Genomic DNA, 24721 nt, shown 5'->3' with positions numbered 1-24721 from the left:
TCTCACACCCTGTGTCCCCCCCTTCAGCGTCTCACTCTGCCCCCCTCCTTCAGCGTCTCTCTCTCTGCCCCCCTCCTTCAGCGTGTCTCTCTCTCTCTCTATCCCCCTCCTTCAGCGTGTCTCTCTCTCTCTCTGTCCCCCTCCTTCAGCATCTCTCTCTCTCCGTCCCACTCCTTCAGCGTGTCTCTCTCTCTCTTTCTCTGTCCCCCTCCAGCGTCTCTCTCTCTGTGTCCCCCCTTCAGCGTCTCTCTCTCTCTGCCCCCCTCCTTCAGCGTCTCTCTCTCTGTCCCCCTCCTTCAGCATCTCTCTCTGTCCCCCTCCTTCAGCGTATCTCTCTCTGTCCCCCTCCTTCAACGTCTCTCTCTCTCTCTGTCCCCCTCCTTCAGTGTCTCTCTCTCTCTGTACCCCTTCTTTAGCGTCTCTCTCTCCCCCTCCTTCAGCGTCTCTCTCTCTCTGTCGCGCTCCTTCAGCGTCTCTCTCTCTGTCCCCCTCCTTCAGCGTCTCTCTCTCTGTCCCCCTCCTTCAGCGTGTCTCTCTCTCTGTCCCCCTTCTTCAGCGTGTCTCTCTCTCTCTGTCCCCCTCCTTCAGCATCTCTCTCTGTCCCCCTCCTTTAACGTGTCTCTCTCTCTCTCTGTCCCCCTCTTTCAGCGTCTCTCTCTCTCTCTGTACCCCTTCTTCAGCGTCTCTCTCTCTCTCCCCCTCCGTCAGCGTCTCTCTCTCTCTCTCTGTCCCCCTCCTTCAGCGTGTCTCTCTCTCTGTCCCCCTCCTTCAGCGTCTCTCTCTCTGTCCCCCTCCTTCAGCGTGTCTCTCTCTCTGTCCCCCTCATTCAGCGTGTCTCTCTCTCTGTCCCCCTCCTTCAGCGTGTCTCTCTCTCTCTGTCCCCCTCCTTCAGCGTGTCTCTCTCTCTCTCTCTGTCCCCCTCCTTCAGCGTGTCTCTCTCTCTCTCTGTCCCCCTCCTTCAGCATGTCTCTCTCTCTCTCTGTTCCCCTCCTTCAGCGTGTCTCTCTCTCTATGTCCCCCTCCTTCAGCGTGTCTCTCTGTCCCCCTCCTTCAGCGTGTCTCTCTCTCTCTCCTCGTCCCCCTCCTTCAGCGTGTGTGTCTCTCTCTGTCCCCCTCCTTCAGCGTGTCTCTCTATCTCTCTCTGTCCCCCTCCTTCAGCGTGTCTCTCTCTCTATGTCCCCCTCCTTCAGCATGTCTCTCTCTCTCCTCGTCCCCCTCCTTCAGCGTGTGTCTCTCTCTGTCCCCCCCTCCTTCAGCGTGTCTTTCTCTCTCTCTCTCTGTTCCCCTCCTTCAGCGTGTCTCTCTCTCTCTCTGTCCCCCTGCTTCAGCGTGTCTCTCTCTCTCTCTGTCCCCCTCCTTCAGCGTGTCTCTCTCTCCCTGTCCCCCTCCTTCAGCGTGTCTCTCTCTCTGTTCCTCCCCCCTTCAGCGTGTCTCTCTCTCTCTGCCCCCCCCCTCCTTCAGCATGTCTCTGTCCCCCTTCACTCTCCGTTCTTTTACTTACCTTCATTCTTCATGTTCCGCTGTCTTCTGTCCTTCCTGCTGCCGCTCCTCACTGACGCTGTCGGACGTGATAACGACACGTCCGGCAGTCAGTGAGGGCAAGGATCCGGCTCTGGATGGGTAAGATTTTTGGGGTTTTTTAGGTTTGTTTTTTCTTTTTCTTTTTTTTGGAGGGTGATCGCGGCACCCATGTGAGCCGCGGCGCACACTTTGGGAACCGCCGTACTAGTAGGTTAATTGGCTGCTATCAAATTGATCTTTCATCTGTGTGTGTGTGTGTGTATGTGTGTGTGTGTATGTTAGGGGATTTGGATTGCAAGCTACTATGGGGCAGGGACTGATGTGAATGAGCTCTCTGTACAGTGCTGTGGAATTGTCAGCGCTATATAAATAGCTGCTGATGATGCTGATAGGACTACATTACATTAGTAAATAATAATTAATTAATATTTTTCTTTAGTGGCTGCAGTATTATTCTAAGGTATCATTGGCCCTAAGAAGCCTTCTGGCCCTGAGGGTCAGGGATAAAATGGCCTTTCCTCTTTTGAGGGGGGCTTGATACTCCATAATAATATTTTATTATGGCTTTATTCTAATTTTTCAAATGCTTTAATGATGTCACTAGTTTCTTGTGAATTGATTCAATTATAATGAATTTTGTTTATGCTTCCAAAATTACTCCTTCACCTGTGCAGAGGACAGATCCTGTTCAATCGGGCAGAACATATTGTAGCTGTAGAGGTGAGCTGTTAACTGGGATACTTAACTTGCCCCCCTGGAGCCTTTTAGATAACACAATCTTGTCACTGAAGAAAGCACTAGGAGGTGGTTGTCAGTGTGATACATTTCAATGACAACACTGAGAGACACTCTGCATGAGAGGAAGCAAGATTTTCTAATAAGAGTACTCTTTGTTCTTCTCTCCAAACCACTAAGACAAGTCAAGGCAAGTACTCCCCTTTCTATAAATGTTGAAAAACAAGCAACTTAAAAGTCAATAAAAGATTCAATTGGATACCAGCTGCAAGACCATGAATATAATATAATTATATTATAGAAAATATTCTGTACAAGAGTTCAAACTCTCTTTGAATTGTATGACCACAAAAAGCAGATATATTTAATTATGTAACACCCGCTGCATTGTCAGCACTGCGGCGGGCGGGCGAAAACTATGTCCCCCAGCTGCCCCTGCAGCAGGTGGAGGGAAGAGAGATACGGCAGCCAGAAGGAGGAGGAATGGGTCTTTGGTGTCCGAAAATGGTGTGAGTGCGACTGTTCCTGAGCGGACAATGAACTTCCTCTGGTTAGCCACTGCGGATCTTGAATGAGAGTTATAGAACCAGGAATGAGATTGGAAAAGGAGGGAAGCAATTAGCCCTTGGAAGACAAAGAGAGAGAGACCGTCTCCCTTTTGCTCTGACTATGGGAAACGTTTTGCCAGTGGTTTATATACCGAGGTGAACAACAGATTCACCATAGAGAAAGAAAACCTGAGTAGGATACTACTCAGAGACTGCACCTTGAGATAGCTTGCATCAAGGCCTGCATAGGGACTGCAAGGGCAGGAGGCCAGCATCAGGGTGAATCCTGCTCTGATATGTCTGAATCCTATAGTGAACTACTTAACCACTGTGTTTGAGGCGGTTAGTGGAGAGATTTTACTATTTTACTGTTCTAACACTAAAGCTAAGTCTTTGTGTAGGAGAAATACAAATTTTGTCATATTGAGACCTGGGGGACTGGGCCATAGAGTTATGGATGAGCCTTTCCTTCTTGAATTTGCCCCTGTGTTTGGATCTACATGCAGAAGCTGCATAATTACAAGTTACAAGCTTAGAGATATTCCTGTTAGGAGTTGTGGATTACCATTGACCTTGTATTCACTGCATGTTAGCATTTCAGGACAGCACGGTGGCTAAGTGGTCAGCACTTCTGCACTCAGATCACCTAATTTTACTTGTGCAGGTGCCCCATCACTATTGTTTTTTTACATTATTAAATAAAATTAATAAACTGTACATTTGGAGGTAGCCTTTTGATAAGTGTAGTTGGTGTTTCAGTACCAAAAGCTAAAATTAACTGGTCATTGTGATAATGTACTTCTTTCTTTTTGTTGTTGTTAAGGAACAGCCCTCTCCCCTGGGTAAGGGGCTTAATCTTAAAGTTGTGCTATTATCAGACATGTCTAGTGGGACGATGCAGACACAAAGCCTTTTTTGGTATGACATAGTTTCCTTATCTATACAAAAGGGGATACTCTTCGGAAATTCGCCCACAATGGGCAGCTATTTTTACCAGGTCAATAGGGGCACTGGAATTTGATATTGCACAATCCAACTAGAGACTGCAGAACTGGTCTGATTTAGAAGTGGTGATGATCTCTTGTGTTTAAAGGAATGGTGTAATGGCCAGATTTAAAGTGGACCCTTTCCATACATGTAATGGACTTCATTTACGAAATTCACACAGGGCCTCATTTTGCACCCTCAACGTATGCATAAAATTTATGTTGCAAAAAATTGCAGATTTACATGTGCATGTTGAGATGTATATATCTAAAGATACAGCAGCACATGTACCTTGAGATACAGCAGCATTTCTGCTGGCATACAAAATTGTATACATATGCCCAAAGATAGCGTGGAGATGCAAACGTCACATAACCCTATTCCTACATACACCAAATAAGAGGGCGCAAAGTAAGGAAGCTATATGTACTTCTATATATAGATGGAGATATGTGCAGTTGCAATGGGATGAAATAAAGTTAATATATTAAAATAAATCACCAAGCACAGACTCACACTGTAGGTAAATGATTACCTATTCCTACATAATATAATGTATTGAAGTGTTATATAAAAGATTGTCTTGACAGGTTAATTAATAAATGCAATTGCCACATTTTCCATATGAAAGGTAATTAAGTTAAACATCCCCACATCCATCATTTACCTCTTTAAAAATGTATTGGGAGCCTACTGTGGCGCAGTTGTAATGGAAATGAATAATACTAAATCCAGACATGTCCAGAGCTTAACATAATATGACATGATGCTAATGAATTAAGTATTATTTGCTGCAGGGTTCAAAACACCAGCAGTCAATCAAAAGCTTTGGGGGTCATCATCACGGACACCAGGCCTCTAGTACTCATAAAAGGTACGCCTCCTAAGAAGTTTATGTGGGGATGCGTCCAAGCCTCAATAGTCCATTTCTCCAGGGGCAAGCTACACTTACATATACATTAGCTCTTGACTACACCCCATTATGACTCTCCAAGTGTAAGGGGCCACAATCTAAAATAATGTATTCAAATCTAGATACAGATATATTTTGGTACCCATGCACAATACATTATCCACAAATGGATGTAAATCCAACTGTGAATGAGACCTGCAATGCACTAGGGTGCGCCTTAGTGGTCTGCACATCTGCAATGCACATGAAGGTCCAGCCTCCAGAAACAGAAAGTGTTTTTGGGTGTCCGCAGAAGAGAAACACTCTTAACAGTGCACCTTTCAAATGTAACATTTAAGTCTAACTTCCTACCCCTTTAGTACCATCACTTTCAACTTTCCAGATCTATCCTAAAATACTCCTTGGTTTAGTCTTATAGTCTAAAGAAATCAAGAATCACAGAACATAATTTTTTTTTTTTTCATTTTAGTGTGTAGGGTGCTGCTATATAAAACAACAAAGCAGCATTTACCTTCCCTGCAGAGAGCCTGTCATGTATGACAGATGCCGTGTAGGGAAATGTCATAGGTTACATACGTTTCTCTCAGGATACTGCATCTATTGAACATGACAGGAGTGCAACGGTGAAGAGGGGTCTGGGCCTTTTTTTTTTTTTTTAACTGTAAAGTATTTAAATAGCTGTCGCCACACTCTAATTCAATGTTTCTCAACTCCAGTCCTCAGGACCCCTAACAGTGCAAGCTTTCCAGGTGACCAGTGATATAATTATACCACCTGTGGATCTGTTAGAATGTGTCAGTCAGTAATGACTACACCTGTGCTTAAGCAAGGAGATATGGAAAACCTGCACTGTTAGGGGTCCTGAGGACTGGAGTTGAGAAACACTGCTCTAATTAGTAAAAATAATTTATAAAAAATCTAGGATTGAGATAAAATTTAAAACGCTCAACCCAAAATAACATATTTAATGGTATATCTTTTGATGCTTTTATGGTCCAGTGAAAGAAAATAGTCATGAAACCATATAGATGTTATGTAAGTGACTGCACACTGCTTAAATACTAAATGCAGAACCAAAGACTTCATCTGTTAATAAAGTATCTTAGGGAACAGTTGTCCCCCTGTCCCTACATTTATGTTACTGGTTTTACTCTTTTTTCTGTAGAAGACTCACAATCTTCACCTTAAACTTACATTGTCAGATCTCCATTATAGAATGATTTGTATGGAACACTGTAATTCTTGCTTTTGTTTGTGGACATTTTGTATTATATATGTCCCTATTAGACTGTGTGCGTCTAGCAAATATTGCCTGGATTGTATTTAAGTCTAGTCTATGACAATCGAGAATCTATCAATTCAGAATCCGTGCAGGAATTTTGTTAAAACAGCATTGGTGCATGTAGTGGCATAGTTAAAATCACCTGCTCACCCCCTCCCCAGTGCAAAATGTGTATCATAGTGGTCTGTTAAGTAGATACTGTAGACTTCATAGCTCTGATTTCCTACAGACATACTGTGGGCTGAGGTCATCGTACAGCACCCCTAATAATTCCTGGTGAGCTTTTGCCTACATGGTCGCATAGAGAAGAAAAAAAAACAATCAGACCTGGGCCCATGTATCGTATTCCAGTATCATTGCGACTCCTGGGCCCTGGTGGAATTACCCTTATTGCTTCACGAATTGGTGCCTGTCTGACTCTTACGTTGCCTAAGCTGAATTTGTGAAAACCAAAAGGTACTTGGTGCACTTCCATCTGCAAAGTTACCATTGCACATCTGGGATCTAGGCCCTTGCATTAAATACAAAACAGAGAGACCACCATAGGTCTGGATTTCAACCTGGAATGTCTTACATTGCGCCAATTTAAATGGAGGTTATCTGGGCAAGTTTCATACTTCCCCCAGAGAAAATCCCTCCCCTCACTTCTGAGAAGATAGTTGTAATGAGGAGGGGGATTAATCTTGCCAAGGGTGAGGGTCTATGCAGTATGAATTGGATATATGTCCAGCTTGCTGCCTATACATTTTGGTTAAGGGGCTGACAAAACAAATTGAGAAATATGGATGGTTGTGTGCAAAGTGGCTGTCAAGTGAATCAGGGGAGTGGGTCTGTTCAATGGGAACGGTCTTTGAAAAGTGACTGAATTTTGCATAAAGGTGGGATCTGTTCCATGAGAGGTGTCTTTGATAAGTTGCTGGCAGAAGAGTCTTGCGAAAGTGACACATTTTGGAGGTCTGTGTAAAGTGACATTTGAAGAAATCATTTTGTGGCACAATGCTGGTATGTTGATATGCAGGGACACCAAGATTGGACATAGCTATCCAGCCTAGAACATTGATCTTAATACTCTAGGCCTAAAGATATAACTGATTGTATGAGCCTTCATTAACATTTATCTCAAGCACCACATATTTTCTCTGTCATTTACCTGCAGTGCTGGGGGTGTTTTCTCAACTACTATCTGTAGCTTTGACACTGCAAAGCTTTAAATTATTTGGTTTGGAGTCCAAACTCTGTCCACTGTAAACATTCTTCTTCATCCAGTAGTTTACATTTTGCAGAATACTTCAATATTTCAGTGGGGTATTTGTGTACAAATAAGCGTTTTACCACTGTATGCCAGACCATATCATAGACAATGTATAATTTCTGGATAAACTGTATCTGTTTTGCCTGCATTCAATGATGGGCATGGTATTTCTGTTGTCACTTGGAGAGGGGAAGAGACATGGTGCATGTGAGGTTCAGAGCTGGGCACTTGGGCTACTCCTAAAGCTACACCACAGCTGACACATTTTTGTGTATGATACAGAAAAAGCTTGGACTTATACATATAGGAATCAACAAGTTTTTATTTGGTGTCACAGGGAAAAAAATACCAAAATAATTTACAACTGCACATGGCATTTCAATAGAGGACATGAGTCTCTACAAGAACTCTGAGACAGTCACAGTCAAAAGGTGCCTCTTAGACAGTACTGATGAAGGGTCGACGGGATCCTCATAGGAGGGTCAGATGGGGCGGATGGGGCTGTGGCAGTTTGTGAAAACCTTTGAAAGAGAGAATATTATTTCAGGACTGAATTTTAATCACTTATCTTTCATACAAACAATAACAAGCACAACCTGTTTATTCCGCTAAATACCTCCAACTCCTCTACAGATGAAAAGTCATTGTATATTTGGAGTGTCAATATTAAATCTTGGAGTCTGTCTCCAACATATTTCTCCCACACGTGTTCCTATGTGTTTTACATGCAGTGAACATAGACACTATAGAACAGTCTGGGCCTTTTTCATTAAGGCATGCAAAATGAACGTAAAAATTCACATAAATTGGCCATACGGACATCCGTAGTCAACAAGGTAAAGATACGGGATGAATACGGGTCTAGGTCTGATCTGCTCTAACAGGCAAAACACTTCAGTATACATCCAATTGAATATAAAGTCCCAAAAGAAAACACAGAAAAAAAGAAACTTCAATTAATGTCACTTGTTAATAATATAATCATTAGTGAAAAGACATTAAAAAAAAGTATTGATTTTTTATTTTTTTCTCCATAAAACCCATTTATTAGGATGTTATGAAAGCATTTTTACCATTGCTTCTGATTGCAAGCTCATGTTCTACCATGCATATATCACTATCACTCGGCACTTGCACCTGCCTTTGAGATGCCCAAAGCTTGAATCATGCCCATGGCATGTCCATACTGTACATTGACTACATGCATACCCTCCTCGTTCCACCCATAAAATATAGGAAGGGTCCTTTTGTGCTTGAAGAGTAATTTGATGTTGATGCGTTCACAGGCGCATGATCTGGTTCTGTGCATGCGTAGAGCGATTTTAAGCAAAATAAGTCACGTGTTGACATTTGCTGTCGTTAATTAATCAGGCCCTCTGTGTGCTTTACCTATGCAGTCCATGTTTGTACTTACACAGATGTGAGGCATCCAATTGTCGTTTATTTGTAAGATGCCCAGTGCTCTACAGCACCAGACAGGGACAAACAAGGTAGACAAAATAAGTGTAGAGATAACAACAAAAGGTGGGGAGCTTGCAATCAAATGAGATTCATGAGAATGCATTCTATCAAATTTGTAGAAACTAATGACATCACTTAGGCATCATATCATTAGTTTCTAGTGAATTAATAGGCTAAATTTTGGTTCAGCCCATATGGTCCATCTCCATAGTGGGTACGTGACAGGTTCACTTTAATGGACATCATGAGTGAGTTTATCATACAGTGTAGTAGATAAGTATGTTTACCTATATACTGTAAAACACATTGATTTTATTGCATTTTTAAAAATCAGATGTAAAGAGATTAGTACACACATACCACGTTAGCTTCAGCCAGCCATAATGTGCTTGATGAAAGCTGAGGAGAGAAGAACCTCGATGAGATCAATGACACAAACTGTTTCTCACTCTTATGATATTGTCATGTGACCATTAATAGTATCAAATAGAACTCCATGAATATTGTATCACATGAAAACTCATTACAGCTAGCCCCCAGTCTCAGTCATCTTCGGCTGTTTTAGAAAAGCAGCTCCCGTGGAACGAATTATGCTGACTCCAGAGGTAAGTATGAGGCATAAGAGGAACTGTGGGCACAACTATGAGGCATAAGAGAAACTGTGGGCACAACTATGAGGGATAACAGGAACTGTGGGCACAACTATGAGGGATAACAGGAACTGGGGGCACAACTATGAGGGATAACAGGAACTGGGGGCACAACTATGAGGCATAACATGAATTGGGGGCACAACTATGTGGAATAAAACTAGGTGCACAGGTTTGAGGCATAATATGATCTGGGGCACAACTATGTGGCATAGAAAGTCTATATTATACTATGGGGGCACTATTGTGTGGCATAATAAGAACGTTTATTTCTTGGTCTCATTACTATTAATATTATAATTATTTAAGCATGATAAAATAAGAAACAATTAAATAATATATAAACATATATACACAGTGGTCAAAGAGGAAATTTGGCGGTATATAAAATGTAAGTGAATGGAATTTGATAGTTTTAAAACCAAAACAGTAAAAGAAGTGGAGCATGGCATACCACACATACCACCACACTTCGAAACACTATAGTATATACATATTTGGTGGTTTAGCCACTTGACAACAGCAAATTTGCACTTTTTCTGCCTCATGGTTTTATTGGTCCCATTTTTCGTCCTTTCAAAGGACACTAGAGGAACTAAGGAGGATTATTATTATGATATATAATGTGTTACCTTCATAGTTAATGCACCCATTGGCATCTTCCTGTCCTGCCAGGAGCTGTTCCACCTCATTCTCTTGCAATTTCTCACCTGTGTGCAATGGATATAGATAAACCTTTGAGGCATGCTTACAAATTGGGAACTACATGTCCATCAGTTCAGTCTTGTGTCAAGGAAAATAAGATTCCATTGTTCTGCCTCATTCATCTTAGCACTGAGAATACAAGTAAAATGGACCTTACATTTATTATTTGTGGGCTACATACCACCACTGTACTCACCCAAGGTGGCCAAGACGTGGCGCAATTCTGCTCCCATCACAGTGCCATTGCTCTCTTTGTCAAAAACACGAAGTCCCTCTACAAAGTCCTCAAAGGAGCCTTGGTCCTTATTCTTGGAGATGTGCTGGAGCATTGGGAGGAAGGTCTCAAAGTCCAGGAGTTTGTTGTTTAGTTCTGTAACAGAGTGTAATAATCCAACTTTATAGCATTGTCTACAAAAATATTACATAAAAATATTGTCTCTAGTCTAAAAAATATTTTTAATTCTTAGGGGCGTATTCAATTGTCGGCGGAAACGCCGAAAATCCCGCGGTCCGCACACGATTACCGTTATTATGGTAATCGTGTGCGGAAAAACAGTTAATACGGTAATTTGCTCGCTGGATTTCAGCTCGCAGCTCCCTGAGCCGCGAGCTGAAATCCAGCTAGATTTTACCGTATTAACTGTAATAGTTTTAATGCCGCGGGACTTTTTAACAATTGAATACGCCCCTTAAAATATGATGAAGCAAAACTTGGCAACTTTGTTTTATATGTATATATGTAGGTTTGTGGCTTAAAAACTAAATATAATGTATGTTAAACTGTGGGGAGTTTCGGTGTGAACTTATTGTCCCTTGAATTATCAACATCCTAGAATTTTAATTTTAGCTCACAACAGAATGAAAAACAGATCATGTTCAGCGGTAACTCCACATTAAAAAAATACATGGTCCCCTGCGCAACTAGCTCTCTCCACTCCGAACTATTTATTTCCAATTCTTAACAAACTTAAGCAATACTTGTCTAGACAAAAAGACTTCCAAAATTCACTTTAATAGTAAAGTCAGATTAAACTTATTCTCCATTTAATTTAAATGTAACAAAACTTTTAAACTTGGTTTGAATACTTCTTTATATAGCACCACTAGCCACAAAGAGGCTGAAGACACATAGTAGAGGGATCTGTAAATAACCATAATGCAGATAAAGCAAATTAATTTATCTTAAATCATGCCATACTGCTACCTCTTGTTAATACAGTAGATTGACACACAAGTTATTTAATTAATACCATGGGGCCAATTCAATTTGGCTGCGTTATTCTAGGAATAACACGACCTGCACACTATTACCGTTAGTACTGTAAAAGCGTGCAGTATTACCGTTATCACAGTAATTTTAACGCTGATTTTGCTCACACCTTTCGGGCGCCGCTAGTAAAAATCCGGGCTAAAATTACCGTTTTAAAGGTAATAGTACTAACACCGCGTTAATCCTAGACTAACATGGCCGAATTGAATCTGCCCCCATGAGTCTCAAGCAAAAATGCGCGTAATCAAGCCCTAATTCCAGGCGCGATGAGCATCGCAGGTCCTGGAATAGAATAGCTTCCCTGGCATTCGGTACGTATAATTGACGGTGAAATAACTCACCCAGAATTGAATTTCCCCCAAATACTACTTAAACTCACCAATAATGAGCAATCAAGGGGGGATTGTATACAATACTTCCATGTGGGTGCTCCATTGTACACCATTTCAAGTTAACAGCAAGATAACCAGCACTCCAGAAACAGCTTAGCCAAGAAAATTTAAAGTTATCGTGTGATAGTTGCTTTTGTTTTACAGGCAACCCCTACCCTTATTCATATGAAACGTGTAGGCTAGTATCACTCTTGTCTTAAAAATGTAAAAGAAATGCATTTAACTTTTTCATCTAAGTAGTTCTTGGATTTATTGTTCTTTTTATTTACACCTTGGGGCCTATGCTAATTGCTCAGTTGTCTTGCCTTTTAACTGCCTATGATCATATCAATCCTACTTAAACACTGTAGATTGATTCAATGATGCAATATTTATATGTGTGTGTGTGTGTGATTTAAGTTGTATTGTATTCTGGATATTATTTAGAGTGTTGTGTACTTAAGTTGGATCTCGATCCAGACAGCCGGCAGGCTTTGGTCATTAAGTCACTGAGTCTGTAGTCTTAGAGATGACCGTTTTCATCTCCCTGGCTTCTAAGGTTTTCTGTGCCCAGGCACTGGCTGCATTCCTGGATAACAACACTCAAAGCACAGCTTAGTGAAATGTCAGTGGCCTTCCCCTGAGACAGCTCTGGGAATGCGATGCTCAGTGCTGGCATCTGGACTACTAACAGCAGGGTCACGTTGCCCAGAACGGAAAGTCTGCCCTTGTTTGTTCTTTCACTACTAGGAATTTAATGCCTCTGTATATATCAGTGATCAGATCCCCCACAAATAGAATGGGTAAAATCCCCATAATCTTTCTGAATCAGCTGTTGTCTTAATACCCCTGCCCTGTTCCCTGGTTTGGGTTTGAATGGGCTTAATCCCTCCCGCAGAAATAGCACAAGACCCGACGCCAGGTGTAAGAAGCCGACTGTTTGTACCAGATGGAAGGTATGTCACATAGAGCCAAAAAATCTTAGGATTTGCAGATCACTTTACTAAAGCAATGCTATTTATATGGTGGATTGTCTTCTGTCTGTTTGTCATGTCTTACCAGTCTTATCTACATTGTATACTGTTGGTTAAAAAGATGAAGTCCACTTTTTACTGCAGTTATTTCTTCCATTATTGCTGGAGGAATGTAGCTTTCACATCACTAGTTTTTGTTCATATGTAAGCAGATGGAAGAACACCGCATGTTTGGCAACCGTTTGTAAATGAACTGTACTGACACTAATGAAAAAAATTGCTTTCAGTAAGAGATCAGTAATAAATATAAATAAATACAATATAATAGTGGCAATATGAAAAATATAATGGGAATGTAAGTGAGTGGATTTTGATAGTTTTACTATGAAGGCAGTAGGAGATGTGGCGGTATGGCATACCATCATATACACCAACACTGCACACACTTGGGAGCAGTTTTCGTAAGCAAAAAGTGCACCTTGACGTGTGAAGAGGTGAAGAAAGCTTTTGGAGGTGTGCTATAGAAAAGTATACATTTTGGAGGTGTGCTATGGAAAAGTGTAAATTTCACATCCCCTTAGTAACACACCTTTAAATTGAATAAACTTATACATTTTTATCCTAACTTACTGGTCAGTCAAGCATTATTTATGGCTTAAATAAATTGTGAGACTGTCGGCTCATCAGGACTGTTTCTATTACAAGTGTCATTTTTTGTGTGTGTAGCTTTTTATTACAATGATCAGAGTGCGTCTGTAAATGCACTTCTCCGACAAAGGACTGTATTTTCAATGGTACGCATTCAGCAGAGAGGCACATTTGCACACCTCTAATAAAACTCTTCCCCATACCAATGTAGAGTGCACTGCTTAAAATAAAAAAAATAATATGGGCAACATGCTCCCAATCAGTCTCGGTGCTAGACAGCTTGGGCCGGTTTCCACTATAAAAGAGAGACCATGGGATATATTTACTAAACTGTGGGTTTGAAAAAGTGGAGATGTTACCTATAGCAACCAATCAGATTCTAGCTGTCATTTATTTAATACATTCTACAAAATGACAGCTAGAATCTGATTGGTTGCTATAGGCAACATCTCCACTATTTCAAACCCGCAGTTTAGCAAATATACCCCCATGAGTATGGAGTCTCCATGGTGAAAACCAGCTCTAGGCTGGTCATACCAGGACTTGCACCTTTCTGGGTAGGAGTGGAGATGCCCATGGACTGTAGAGTAAATAACAAAATTAGGACCCCTTTCCATTATACCAAATAAGTGAAAAAAGTATATAAAAAAAATTCAAATAAAGTTTGAAATACTCCCCAAACCCTTGTTTATAAGTTTATTAATTATTTTTGTTCTATACTACTTTTTTTTTATCTGTTGAAGTCCAAATGGGATTCCACCCACACACTACTCTTTTGGTATGAAGGGGAGGATTGCCAGGGACCCCATAAGATGATAAAAATTGGGAGTAAGTGGGACTCCCCCTCACTGCAAGCTAATCACTAAACTATTGGGATTGGATGGTGGTTAAGGGGAGTCTTGGGGACTCATGGCTTTCTTCATTTTAGTTATTTGTTGTTTAATTGGGATTTTTTGGAGTGATTGGGAGCTTAAGCAGTTCAAGAAATTAGAAAATAACATTTTATTTTATATTTAATAAAGTGGTCAACAAGAGCTTTGGGGAAACTTATTCAATTAAAGTTTTATTTGACTATTGTGGATGTGTCTTTATCTTCCTTATACTTTTGGTATAATGGGAATGGCTCTTATTGATCCCTCTCCATTATAATATTATATTAGACTTACAACGGTCCCAATCTTGTTAAATACCTTGGCCCCCACAGCCTAAGTCAGTGATGGGCAACAGGCGGCCCTCTGAGCCTCACTGTTATTTTGTCAGATTTGTTTGTTATAACACTTGTTTAAAATTCCTGCTGATATGTTATTACGGATAGGGGGCTATTTATTTGAGTAATTGTATTGTTATTATTACTGAGATTAAGGGTAATGTGTGACTATTTGACAGGTTAGAGGGCCGACAATGTCGTCCCTCAAAGTGGATCACATTGCCTATCCCTGACCTAGGTGGTCAGGGATATGTTTTCAGTGCAGAGATGGGGGCTGCTTCTATTATCAGAAAACTTGTTATCCAGAGAGTTACAAAAAGCAGAAAATAAAGAAATGAAAATAATTACTGTTTGTCAGTGAAAATGTCATACACAGATACATAGTCACAAAGTGTTTCCTCCTAAGGTCACTGCTAAACAGTGGTATTGCAACAGGGGTCTCAGACCCTATATGCAGCCTCATTGTGACTGGAGTTGGACTGCACTTCTGCCACAACCTCTGCTGTCACATGCACCAACTGGCCCCTCACCCTTACCCTGACCCTCCAGTGGTGCTATGTCACATCTGTGATCAGAGAATGTAGTAACAATTCCAGCACTCCATGCCCACTGCAAAAAGTGGTAAGTTGTTATCCAGACGTTTTAGAATCCATGCGATCCCTTTATCAAGCCACCACAAGACATTAGGACAAATGTTTAGCCCATTTTTGCAGTAACTCCAGCTGCAAAAGGGAGGAGAAATGTGAGGGTCTATTGAAGCATTTTTGCATGGGAGATCTCTGTAAATTAATAGGGGTCTTTGTCCAATGACAGTGTCTTTAACAAGGGATCTGTGCAAGGGGTTTAGCTGTATAGACGGGGGTCTATGTACAAAGGGTTGGTCGCTGTGCAAGGGCAATGTGGTTTCCATGTCAGTGCCACAGTTTAGATTAGAGGGGTCTATACTCAGATTTTAAATTGGGGTTCAGGGACTTTCTATTCTGCCACTGCTGCTAAACAATTTAATTGAGAATGGGAATGCCAGGATGGGACATTACATGGGTCATTTTTAAATGTAAGTATATTTAAGGCAGGGCGCTCAATATTATGGAAAATCCCTTTATCCATAAACTTTTAACATTACAGATATTAGATCCCGTACCTGTATTTTAGTGACTTTGTTTTGTACTTTTGAGCGAATATTGTGAAAGAAAGGTTTCTTGCAGTTAATATAGATTTGTTTATTTTGTCTGCTTAATCTATCAACAATACATTTAAAATTTGATTTACTTTAGTAAATACATTGCCTCATCTTTCTAGCTTGCTGTGCTTTTCAACACTGTTTATTTGATCAGGAAAAGTGGTTATTTTTGTTGTAAGTGTATCAATAGAATTGTGCTCAATGTATCGAGCACAACACAACTGTTTTGTATCTAGGAGCAAGAAAAAATAAATAAGGCTAATTATTTAAACATGGATGAAAAGCACAAAAGCCAGAAATCTATAATAATTTATTTTGTTTTAAATCTTCAAGCATAAACCAATAAATGAAAGAGCGAGAGCCCTCTTAAACCCAATTTCTCTCACCTTCTGCCTTGGGTCTTCCTAGAACTCTCATCACTTCTGAATTAGTTGGGTTCTGTCCCAGGGCTCTTAAAACATCTCCACATTGCCCATATGTGATCTTCAGCTCCCCTCCTGGGGTACGGTCAAACAGCTGGAAGGCCTCTTTGAATTCTGGGGATGAAAAGTATTAAAAAAAAATCTGACTACTGCTGAGCTGCTCTATTTTCTAAAGCAACAACTTATTCCAGAACAGACATCACTAAGGGGAAAAGGCAAAGGGTTGGATATATGAACTATAGAAGAGGGTTTCCCAACACAATCTGACCACAATGGTTTCACAGGCAGATCATTACGTGATGTTTTTACATATGTTATTGTACTGTTGGGGACCCTGCCCTTTCAACTATCTAACTCTCTGCCAATGGCTTCCTGCTTATTCTCCTCCTCACATCATAACACTGCCACTGTTACTAGCAGCCTTGTCCTCACTAACATAATCACACAAGGTAAGTACACTCATCTAAAATAATCAGTTTGATGAGGTGATTGGATACAGGTGGATCTATCCCCACCCGCTTACACAATGAAGCCACGCAGACAAACTGGAGCTGCTGAAGAATGATAATTAGAAGATGCCAAATACATAATAAAACAATGCATAAGCCAATACAAAGTACTGCATTAAGGACTCTGCTCAAGACAACATTATGCTATTATGCAGTATCTCAACACCATGGCCTCAGTGGCATATCAGAAGCAGCTGGTAAATATCACTTAGCAGCAATTAGACGCATGGGTGTCAGGTTACTGTAATATATGTTGGCTCTGCCCTAAAATTATTCTTCTGTTCCTCCCACATTCCATGGAAAATTCTCTTCATTCCAGGTTCTTGCCTTAGCAGCCTAATCCCCTGACAATACTTAAAACCTTGTCCTTTGCAAGAGCCTCATTATCTTACAACGTCTTCAATTTGTTGTGTACTTAGAAAGTCATTTCTGTGTCTATGACCAGTAGAGGGCACTACATTGACTGCCATGTGGTGCATGCAGTATCCTCATGTGATGCAACAATGCAAACTCTCTTGATGTAAATGTGAACTAAGGGTTTACATGCTTTTACTAGCATTCAGTGTATGATAGGGAATCCTGATTTTAATTAAGTACAGTGTATCAGTACATGGCAACAGCATTCATACGAAGAGCCCCATTGCCTCATATATCTAGGGTGGCCTTTACTTTACTTTGACAAAGCTACGACCTGGGTACATGAGAGGGTCCAGTGTACAAATTTTAGAAGGATCAGTGGTCAGAGATGGAACAGTGTATCGCCTGTTAGCAACATATGGTAAGGATACGGCAACAAAAGATCAGAATGGGGCTTCTAAACATGCGCGGGTCTTTGAAGGGTGGGGGGTTGTTTGCATTATGAGCCCTCTCTGCATCCACAAACCCCTGCAGTGGTGATGGTTGAGTGGCTTTAGATACGTTTGCATTCATTATAGTACATTTTTCAATAACCATTTTATTACAATGTTGTAATTAAAACTGAAGAAAATTACCTTCAATCTGATCAGCGCTGTACTCCAGCTGCAGACAAAAGAGAATATTGTTATTGTTATATCTTCATAAATCTCTGCACTATTTTACATTTATTTGAAATATGTTCAATTCTGATAAAGATCATTAATTTTTCACACATATATTTGTGAATGATATAAGTAGCTCTTTTATATAAGCCAACTTGAATTTTAAGCTTTGCAGTTCTTAAGTTAGCAATAATCAATAAGTCTCTTTCATTATTCATAGCAAATGTGCACATGAAAAATAAAGGAGGTGTGAGAAACTCTGCATTATTCATAATTAGCCTTTCTTTATATCTGAGGGGGCTGTACCTATGACTCAAACAGTTATCACTCTGTGTGATGTGCCAATGTACTTAGGAGCACTGACTGATGATGTGATGATATGAGATAGATAGATAGATAGATAGATAGATAGATAGATAGATAGATAGATAGATATATATCATCATCATCATCATCACAATTTATTTATATAGCACCACTAATTACACAGCGCTGTACAGAGAACTTACTCACATCAGTCCCTGCCCCATTGGAGCTTACAGTCTAAATTCCCTAACATACACACACAGACAGAGACAAAGGGGTATATTTAACAAAGTGTGATGGTGCACTTAGCATAGAATCCATGCCCCGATGTGTCCCCCGCATATTTATTAAAGATGCATCGCAGCAGATATCGTGGATATCTGCTGCTTTGCATTCTGCTTCGTTTTGGGGAGCAGTCACCATTCAACAGTATGGTGACTGCTCCCTCTTGCAATCTAACAAGTTCCGAAAAATAGTTTTTTTCGGGAACTTGTCTTGATAATGTACGCCAGCTGAAGATGGTGTACATTATCATAAATGAGAAATCTCAGTGCTGTCAGCTCTGCTCCGAAGAGCAGAGCTGGACAGCGCATGTGTGGAGGGATCATGTGATCCCTCCCTGTCAATCACCGCTCGCTCTTGGCAACTATAGTTGCAGAGATCAAGGGAGATGTTTGTGCGCATGTCCAGTTCTTTGAACTGCACATGCCAATTGCTTAAAAAAGAAGACCGAAGAGGAGGAGGAGGAGATCCAGGGACATCGCGTTCCGAAGAGGCAGGTAAGTATGATTTTTTTTATCACAGAAACAGCAGTTTTTCGGAACTGCTGTTTCTGTGCTGGGTTGTACATAAATGTGAGAAATAGTTCAATCCTTATCATTGCGATAAGTATTGAAAACAATTTTTCACTTTATGTTAATATTGATAAATGTGCCCCAAAGAGAGATGATAGCAGCCAATTAACCTACTAGTATGTTTTTGGAGTGTGGGAGGAAACCGGAGCACCCAGAGGAAACCCACGCAAACAAAGGAAGAACATATATATATATATATATATATATATATATATATATATATATATATATATATATTACAGTCTATCTTATCTAAAAATATTTATGTACAGTATATCAAAACTTCACTAAAACTAATGTATTATTATACGACAAGTGAGTCCCGTCTGGTTCGGCCTAAGTAATACTAATTTTATTAAATCTGCTCTGATAAACTTTGCAATTTCAAGTGGTGCTTTTGATACTGGTATTTGCATAATATTCATGCATTCACTCATGTTTGTATGTACTTCTCTAGTCAAAATCTGGATCCGCTTCTTTCTTTTCATATTATTTATAATTTTTATATTTTAATTTACATCTACATTTATACCCGCAGTGATCTAATTTTAGGGCTCTGATGAACGGCTGACGCATGTTATGCAATGTTAAGGTTTGACTTTTTCTTTATCCAATTTGTTTGTTTGTTTTTGTACATTCCTCTTTTGTATTTACTAAAATTCAATAAAATAATACTTGATTAAAAAAAACTAATGTATTATTACAAGAAGGGGGAAGGGAGATATCTATAACCCCCCCTCTCCCAGCCCCCCCCCCCCCCCCCCACCCCTTCTCCTCTCTCTCCTGGGTATAATACAGCCAGTCTAATTGCTGACCTGCCTTTCGGTTGCATATCCATTCTTGACAGATACATCAGCTTGTCATCATGTACAGTTGGCAGCAGAGTTCATATACTTGAACTAAGTGGATAAAACATTGTTCATGTCGTTGTACAACCATGTTTTTCTGTCCCATTAATCGCTACTCTTCAGTTACATGTTGCTTCTTTTGGCTCCAAAAATGTGTATGGCTCCCTAATGTATTTGAATCATATCAAGGTTTGTTCATTTATGTCCTTAGTGTCTGGACTCCTGCATTATTTGCAAAGTCCTGAGGGTATATTTACTAACTGGCGGTTTTGAAAAAGTGGAGATGTTGCCTATAGCAACCAGTTAGATTCTAGTTATCATTTATTTAGTACATTCTTAAAATGACAGCTAGAGTCTGATTGGTTGCTATAGGCAACATCTCCACTTTTTTAAACCCACAGTTTAGTAAATATACTCCCTGTCGTCTGTCATCATTTATGAAATCTATTTCAGCGGAATCACATCCATGGCAGCCTTATTGATACAGCAACACTCCTGATTTAGAGCAGATCTATCTAATGTCCTTTGAAATACATAATTATGTCTACATGTATATATAAATATTTATAATATATAATATATATTTATATATAATAAGAATCATGCACTCCTTACAGTAAAAGATAAGGCTTATTAATAGCAAATGAGGACTTCCATAACCATGTGATTGCATGAGGCCACAGGCCTTTACATAATTAATTTTACTTGTGTATTATGTATAATTCATATCTAGAGACCAACTGTGCAGTCAACAATTTGTCCCTCTAGGCCACACAACTATAGCTTTAGGCTCTACGCATACATTTCCATCTGATATATGTTCCTTTCATCTTTAGCAAAGTCATTTTGATCTCTATAATACCAATGTTTATAGGCATTGGGCAGCTTTGTCCTTTTATTAGGAATGTAGTCCCCACCTCAAGACAGGTGTTCCTCAGCCATGTAATATACCGGGAATTATATCTAGAATGCATTGTGGAGAGGGGGGGGGGGGGGGGGCTGGGCTGGGGGCCACATTCTCATCTCCAGACCCCTTTCCAGTTCCCTCCTCTGAGTCACATTCCCAGATCTATGCATTAAATTAGTAAACAGTTTGTTCCAATTATTTCTACAAGGTGTGGACAGTATATTGTTTTCTGAATTATTGTCTTGATATAATGTTATTACATTACTTCATGTCATAGAGTTCCCGTCTACTTATTTCCTTATCCCTTTAACAGGCTAAAGCATCACTTGGCACATTACTATGTGACTAATATATTTTTGTGTCATCTTCATTTTCAACCCACACTGGAGTCTATATTCAGAATATGGATTTGTGTTGACTGTGTTTTTAAAACATATTTTTTTAATTACTTTATAGTTTCCTTCTCCCAGACTACAGAGACCATCTTCCTTTTTAAACTACTAGAATACCTGCTCAGTCTTTCTTTTCCAGCTCATTTACATACAATTCCCATGGAAAAGGAAATTACTGTGACTAATTAGGAAAATAATAACTTTGAGCTGAGCTAGACAACCTGTAGCTCGCCAGCCCTTAATTAACTATTCTCTGCCTCTGACTACCAAGGCATGCTGGGATATGTAGTTCCACAGCAGCTGGTTAGTAATATGTTAAGCTTGATGAAAAAGATTTATATTGTCATATAGGCCAATGGTTCTTACTATACGTGTTGGGTCCCAAAACATATTTTGCACGAACATTTAAAATGGATCAATTATACACTGTCTTTGCAAACCTATTTTGTACTGGCTACTTATATACTAATTACCAGTTATTCTTTAATATTATTTCATACCAATCTATCCTCAATTTATAATGAATTATATTTTTAAACTCTTCATGACCAGGGCTACTTTGCACATTAATGACCAGAATATTTTTTGCCTTCCTATGCTGCATCGTCTATGCTTGTAATTAGTCTATGTCAGTTTTATATTGGGGGGTTTTCAGAACACATATGGCTGTCTTTTGGTAATATATTTGATTAAATATGCTTTAATTTTTTGGGAATTAGATGGAGAAAAATCATAAAAAATACACTTTTCCTGAATTCATTATTAGAATTACTTATACGCAAATAGCGCAACCCCAGAAAATTACCCTCATATTTGGTTGCCTCATTCTCCTGAGTATTGGCTACAAAATATATTTACTTTATCAATGTATGAGGTAGTTAGAGGGCTAGGAGCTGTGGTATATTTATTTTACTTTACAGTGGATACCCTACACACCCTTCAGTAGGTCTTCCCTATTTTCTTCAATGCAAGTTGTATTGGTTAATACAGCATTTACTATGAGAATACAGCATTATAATAGCATGGATCTATTATAGCTTTGCACGGTAGCTATGACTCATGCATGAACATCCCAGTGATGTCACATGATAACACCCTGGGAATTTCCTATTACAAATGTGGAAGTACCATAGCACACAACCTGTGTAATTATTGTGAAACGCCTTACAGACAGTTGTGGCAGAATGTAACCGCCATTTTAAGGTGCTGATTATAAATGGCGCCAAGGAATAAGACCCAGGCGGGTCATCCATATACATAAAGATGTTAATAAAACTTAGTTTATAGACGGCAGTAAGATGATTAAAATGAAGTACAATAGTAATTAAATTTAGTTGCCTGCCGTCAGTAAATTTATGATAGTTAAAAGACAAGTCACGTTTGCATTTGTCAGCAAAGGTCATACTTACCTGTCACTACAATAATACACACTGTCAGTAAAATTTAGCGCCAGCAGATTCCATAGCGCTGTCAGTAATTGTTTATAAAATTGTCAGTAAAAATATCTCCAGGAATTGGCAACACTGATGAGTAGTTGAAGTTTTACCACAGACCCCGCTTACACAAGGTGGAAAAACTTTGAAATGGGCAACCTAGGCATATACCCACGGCAACCTCTTTTTACCCATTTCTTTTCTTTTTTGCTGCTGGCTTTACCAACCTCATTTTTTAGCCATTAAATCTAGGGAAGGAAGCAGTATGAGTATGTGGATTTCACAGATAACTAGCATACAGCAAATGTCAGATAAAATATGAAATCAACTTTGAGCCTCAGACAAACAAGGTGCTGCTGCATAAAAAGGATCTCAAAGTACCAATGAAATGAACACACTCAACAACTTTGCTTGTTACAGAGGTCAACTTCTGATCATTGTCTTTCCATCACAGCGCATAGACTTTGCCTGTTACCTGCTACCTGTGGAATTTTCCAGAACAGGACGCCTGTTTCATATTTTCTAAATATAATTTATGTAGTATTAGTAGAATATGGACATTATGGTGAATGATAAAGTTACAAGCCCTTCTATTATAATTCTATGCCTTCCCCCCCCACAGAAGGTGTTCATTTCTATCCTAAATAAAACACACAATATTGTTGATTTATTTTTTTGTGGGGTATAGCAATTAACCCTTCAGTGAAGCTGGCAGCTGCAGTGTTCTGCATTTAGGGTGTGTTGAAGCCCAGCGCAGGATTTTTTATTCTCATTTTCTGTTTCATTTCTATCCCCATGATGAATAATATTGTCATCTTGGAGAAGTTACATATTTTAATGTGATTTTTAGAATAAATAAATACTAACCTTCATGGGGCAAATTTCTAATCTCTTGCCACATACCCTTGTCCTAATGCAATATAATTTTCTTGTCTACTGTGTATAGTGGGGATTGGTCCCTATATTAACATTGCAGCAGTGTATATGTCTTGCACACTTTTACATTCAATAATAAATGTTAAGAAAGACTAATAAATAAAAAAAAGTTTCCATCTCAGTTTGTACTATTTATAATATTATATATATATATATATATATATATATATATATATATATATATACACACATATAAAATAACAATTTTGGTACATTAGTATTTCATGGTATTGTATGAGAGGTAAGTGCATAGTGGTCCGCCTGTAGTGACTGAATGAATGTTCCACCTACTACTTGGCTAAAACTTTGCTAAGTAACATTGAGCATCCTTTACAGTGGAGCACTATCATCATACTGTGCAAACATGTCCTACCTTGTTCTTTAATACTTACTGTGATACTTTTTGGATCAAATGGAATCTCCTTGGGTGGCTCTGGTACGGGAGGTGCTGGTGCAGCTGCAGGTTTGGCTGCCTCCTTTTTGGGTTCTGGCTTCTTAGGGGCCATAATGTCTGAGTGAGGGCTGCTTGGGATGAGATGAATAAGGGGAGGAATGACAGAGCCAGGGTGGTCATTCAGGTCCCTCTTATATCCAGGGAGTGGAAGCTATGCTACTATAAAAGGAAGAGTGACAGTCAGAGATGTCCCACATGGCAAGTATTCATTGTTATCAGCCCCTGGCTATCCTGAGACATTAACACTTGATCTGCCTGTCCAGCCTGCAGCCATGAATGCCCATCGGGGTTGTTCTCTAGTAATTAGTTAAAAAGTTTTACTGTTTTTTGTGTAGTGAATTTGTTTAAAACAGAAGTTCACAAAGAAACATTGACATCTATATTTGATGATTTCCTAATAGCCACATCATACTTCTGAGTGACAAATGATGTTACTATACACAATTTTGTTTTCCCACTAATGTATAAGCAGAGATATAATATTCAAGAAATAAAGACATTGTCATGATATTGCACTGAAAATAGGACAGTTCTTGGAAAAGGAGAACCTAAGGAAGCCTAATTCCTAATATAGGTGCATATTTACCCTTGGTAGCTGTTCCCTGCAATAAGAAGGAATTTTAGTGCTGCGAAAAAATCATTCATCTCCTCAATTTAGCAGAAAAATATCAGAAACATACAAGCTCGGAGTGTAAAGAGTTAATTTGCCACTTTGCCAGACCAGATTCAGCAGATGTGCGCATTATTTGGGCTTTAGTTCCACTTACTAAAAACAAAATTTTTAAAAATTAGTTAATTTATTTAAAATATTTAAAAAATATTTACACTATGCATTAAACAAATGTTTATTTAAACAATAAAGCATTTTTAATGCTTTTGATCTGTCGTCATCTTATTTATAGTCTGTTATGGCCAAAGGGTTATCGTAGGCAGAAAC

At 39.5% G+C, this 24721-nt stretch overlaps 1 protein-coding gene across 1 annotated transcript; it reads right to left on the bottom strand.

Moving 5' to 3' along the window:
* Positions 1 to 7542: 7542 nt before the first annotated feature.
* Positions 7543 to 23896, bottom strand: LOC142094569 (myosin light chain 4-like). Its single transcript, XM_075176851.1, has 7 exons — positions 23723 to 23896; positions 17628 to 17655; positions 16091 to 16240; positions 10251 to 10424; positions 9982 to 10059; positions 9060 to 9098; positions 7543 to 7759 (listed from the first exon to the last, which is right to left on the bottom strand). Exons 1-6 carry the CDS (start codon positions 23834 to 23836, stop codon positions 9070 to 9072), a joined length of 573 nt encoding a protein of 190 aa, XP_075032952.1. The 5' UTR covers positions 23837 to 23896; the 3' UTR covers positions 7543 to 7759; positions 9060 to 9069.
* Positions 23897 to 24721: the final 825 nt, after the last annotated feature.

The sequence above is a fragment of the Mixophyes fleayi genome, chromosome 6 (genome assembly GCF_038048845.1).
Source record: "Mixophyes fleayi isolate aMixFle1 chromosome 6, aMixFle1.hap1, whole genome shotgun sequence".
Lineage (NCBI taxonomy): Eukaryota > Metazoa > Chordata > Amphibia > Anura > Limnodynastidae > Mixophyes > Mixophyes fleayi.
Note: the sequence above shows the minus strand (reverse complement) of the source record. Positions and strands in the feature narration are given on the sequence as shown.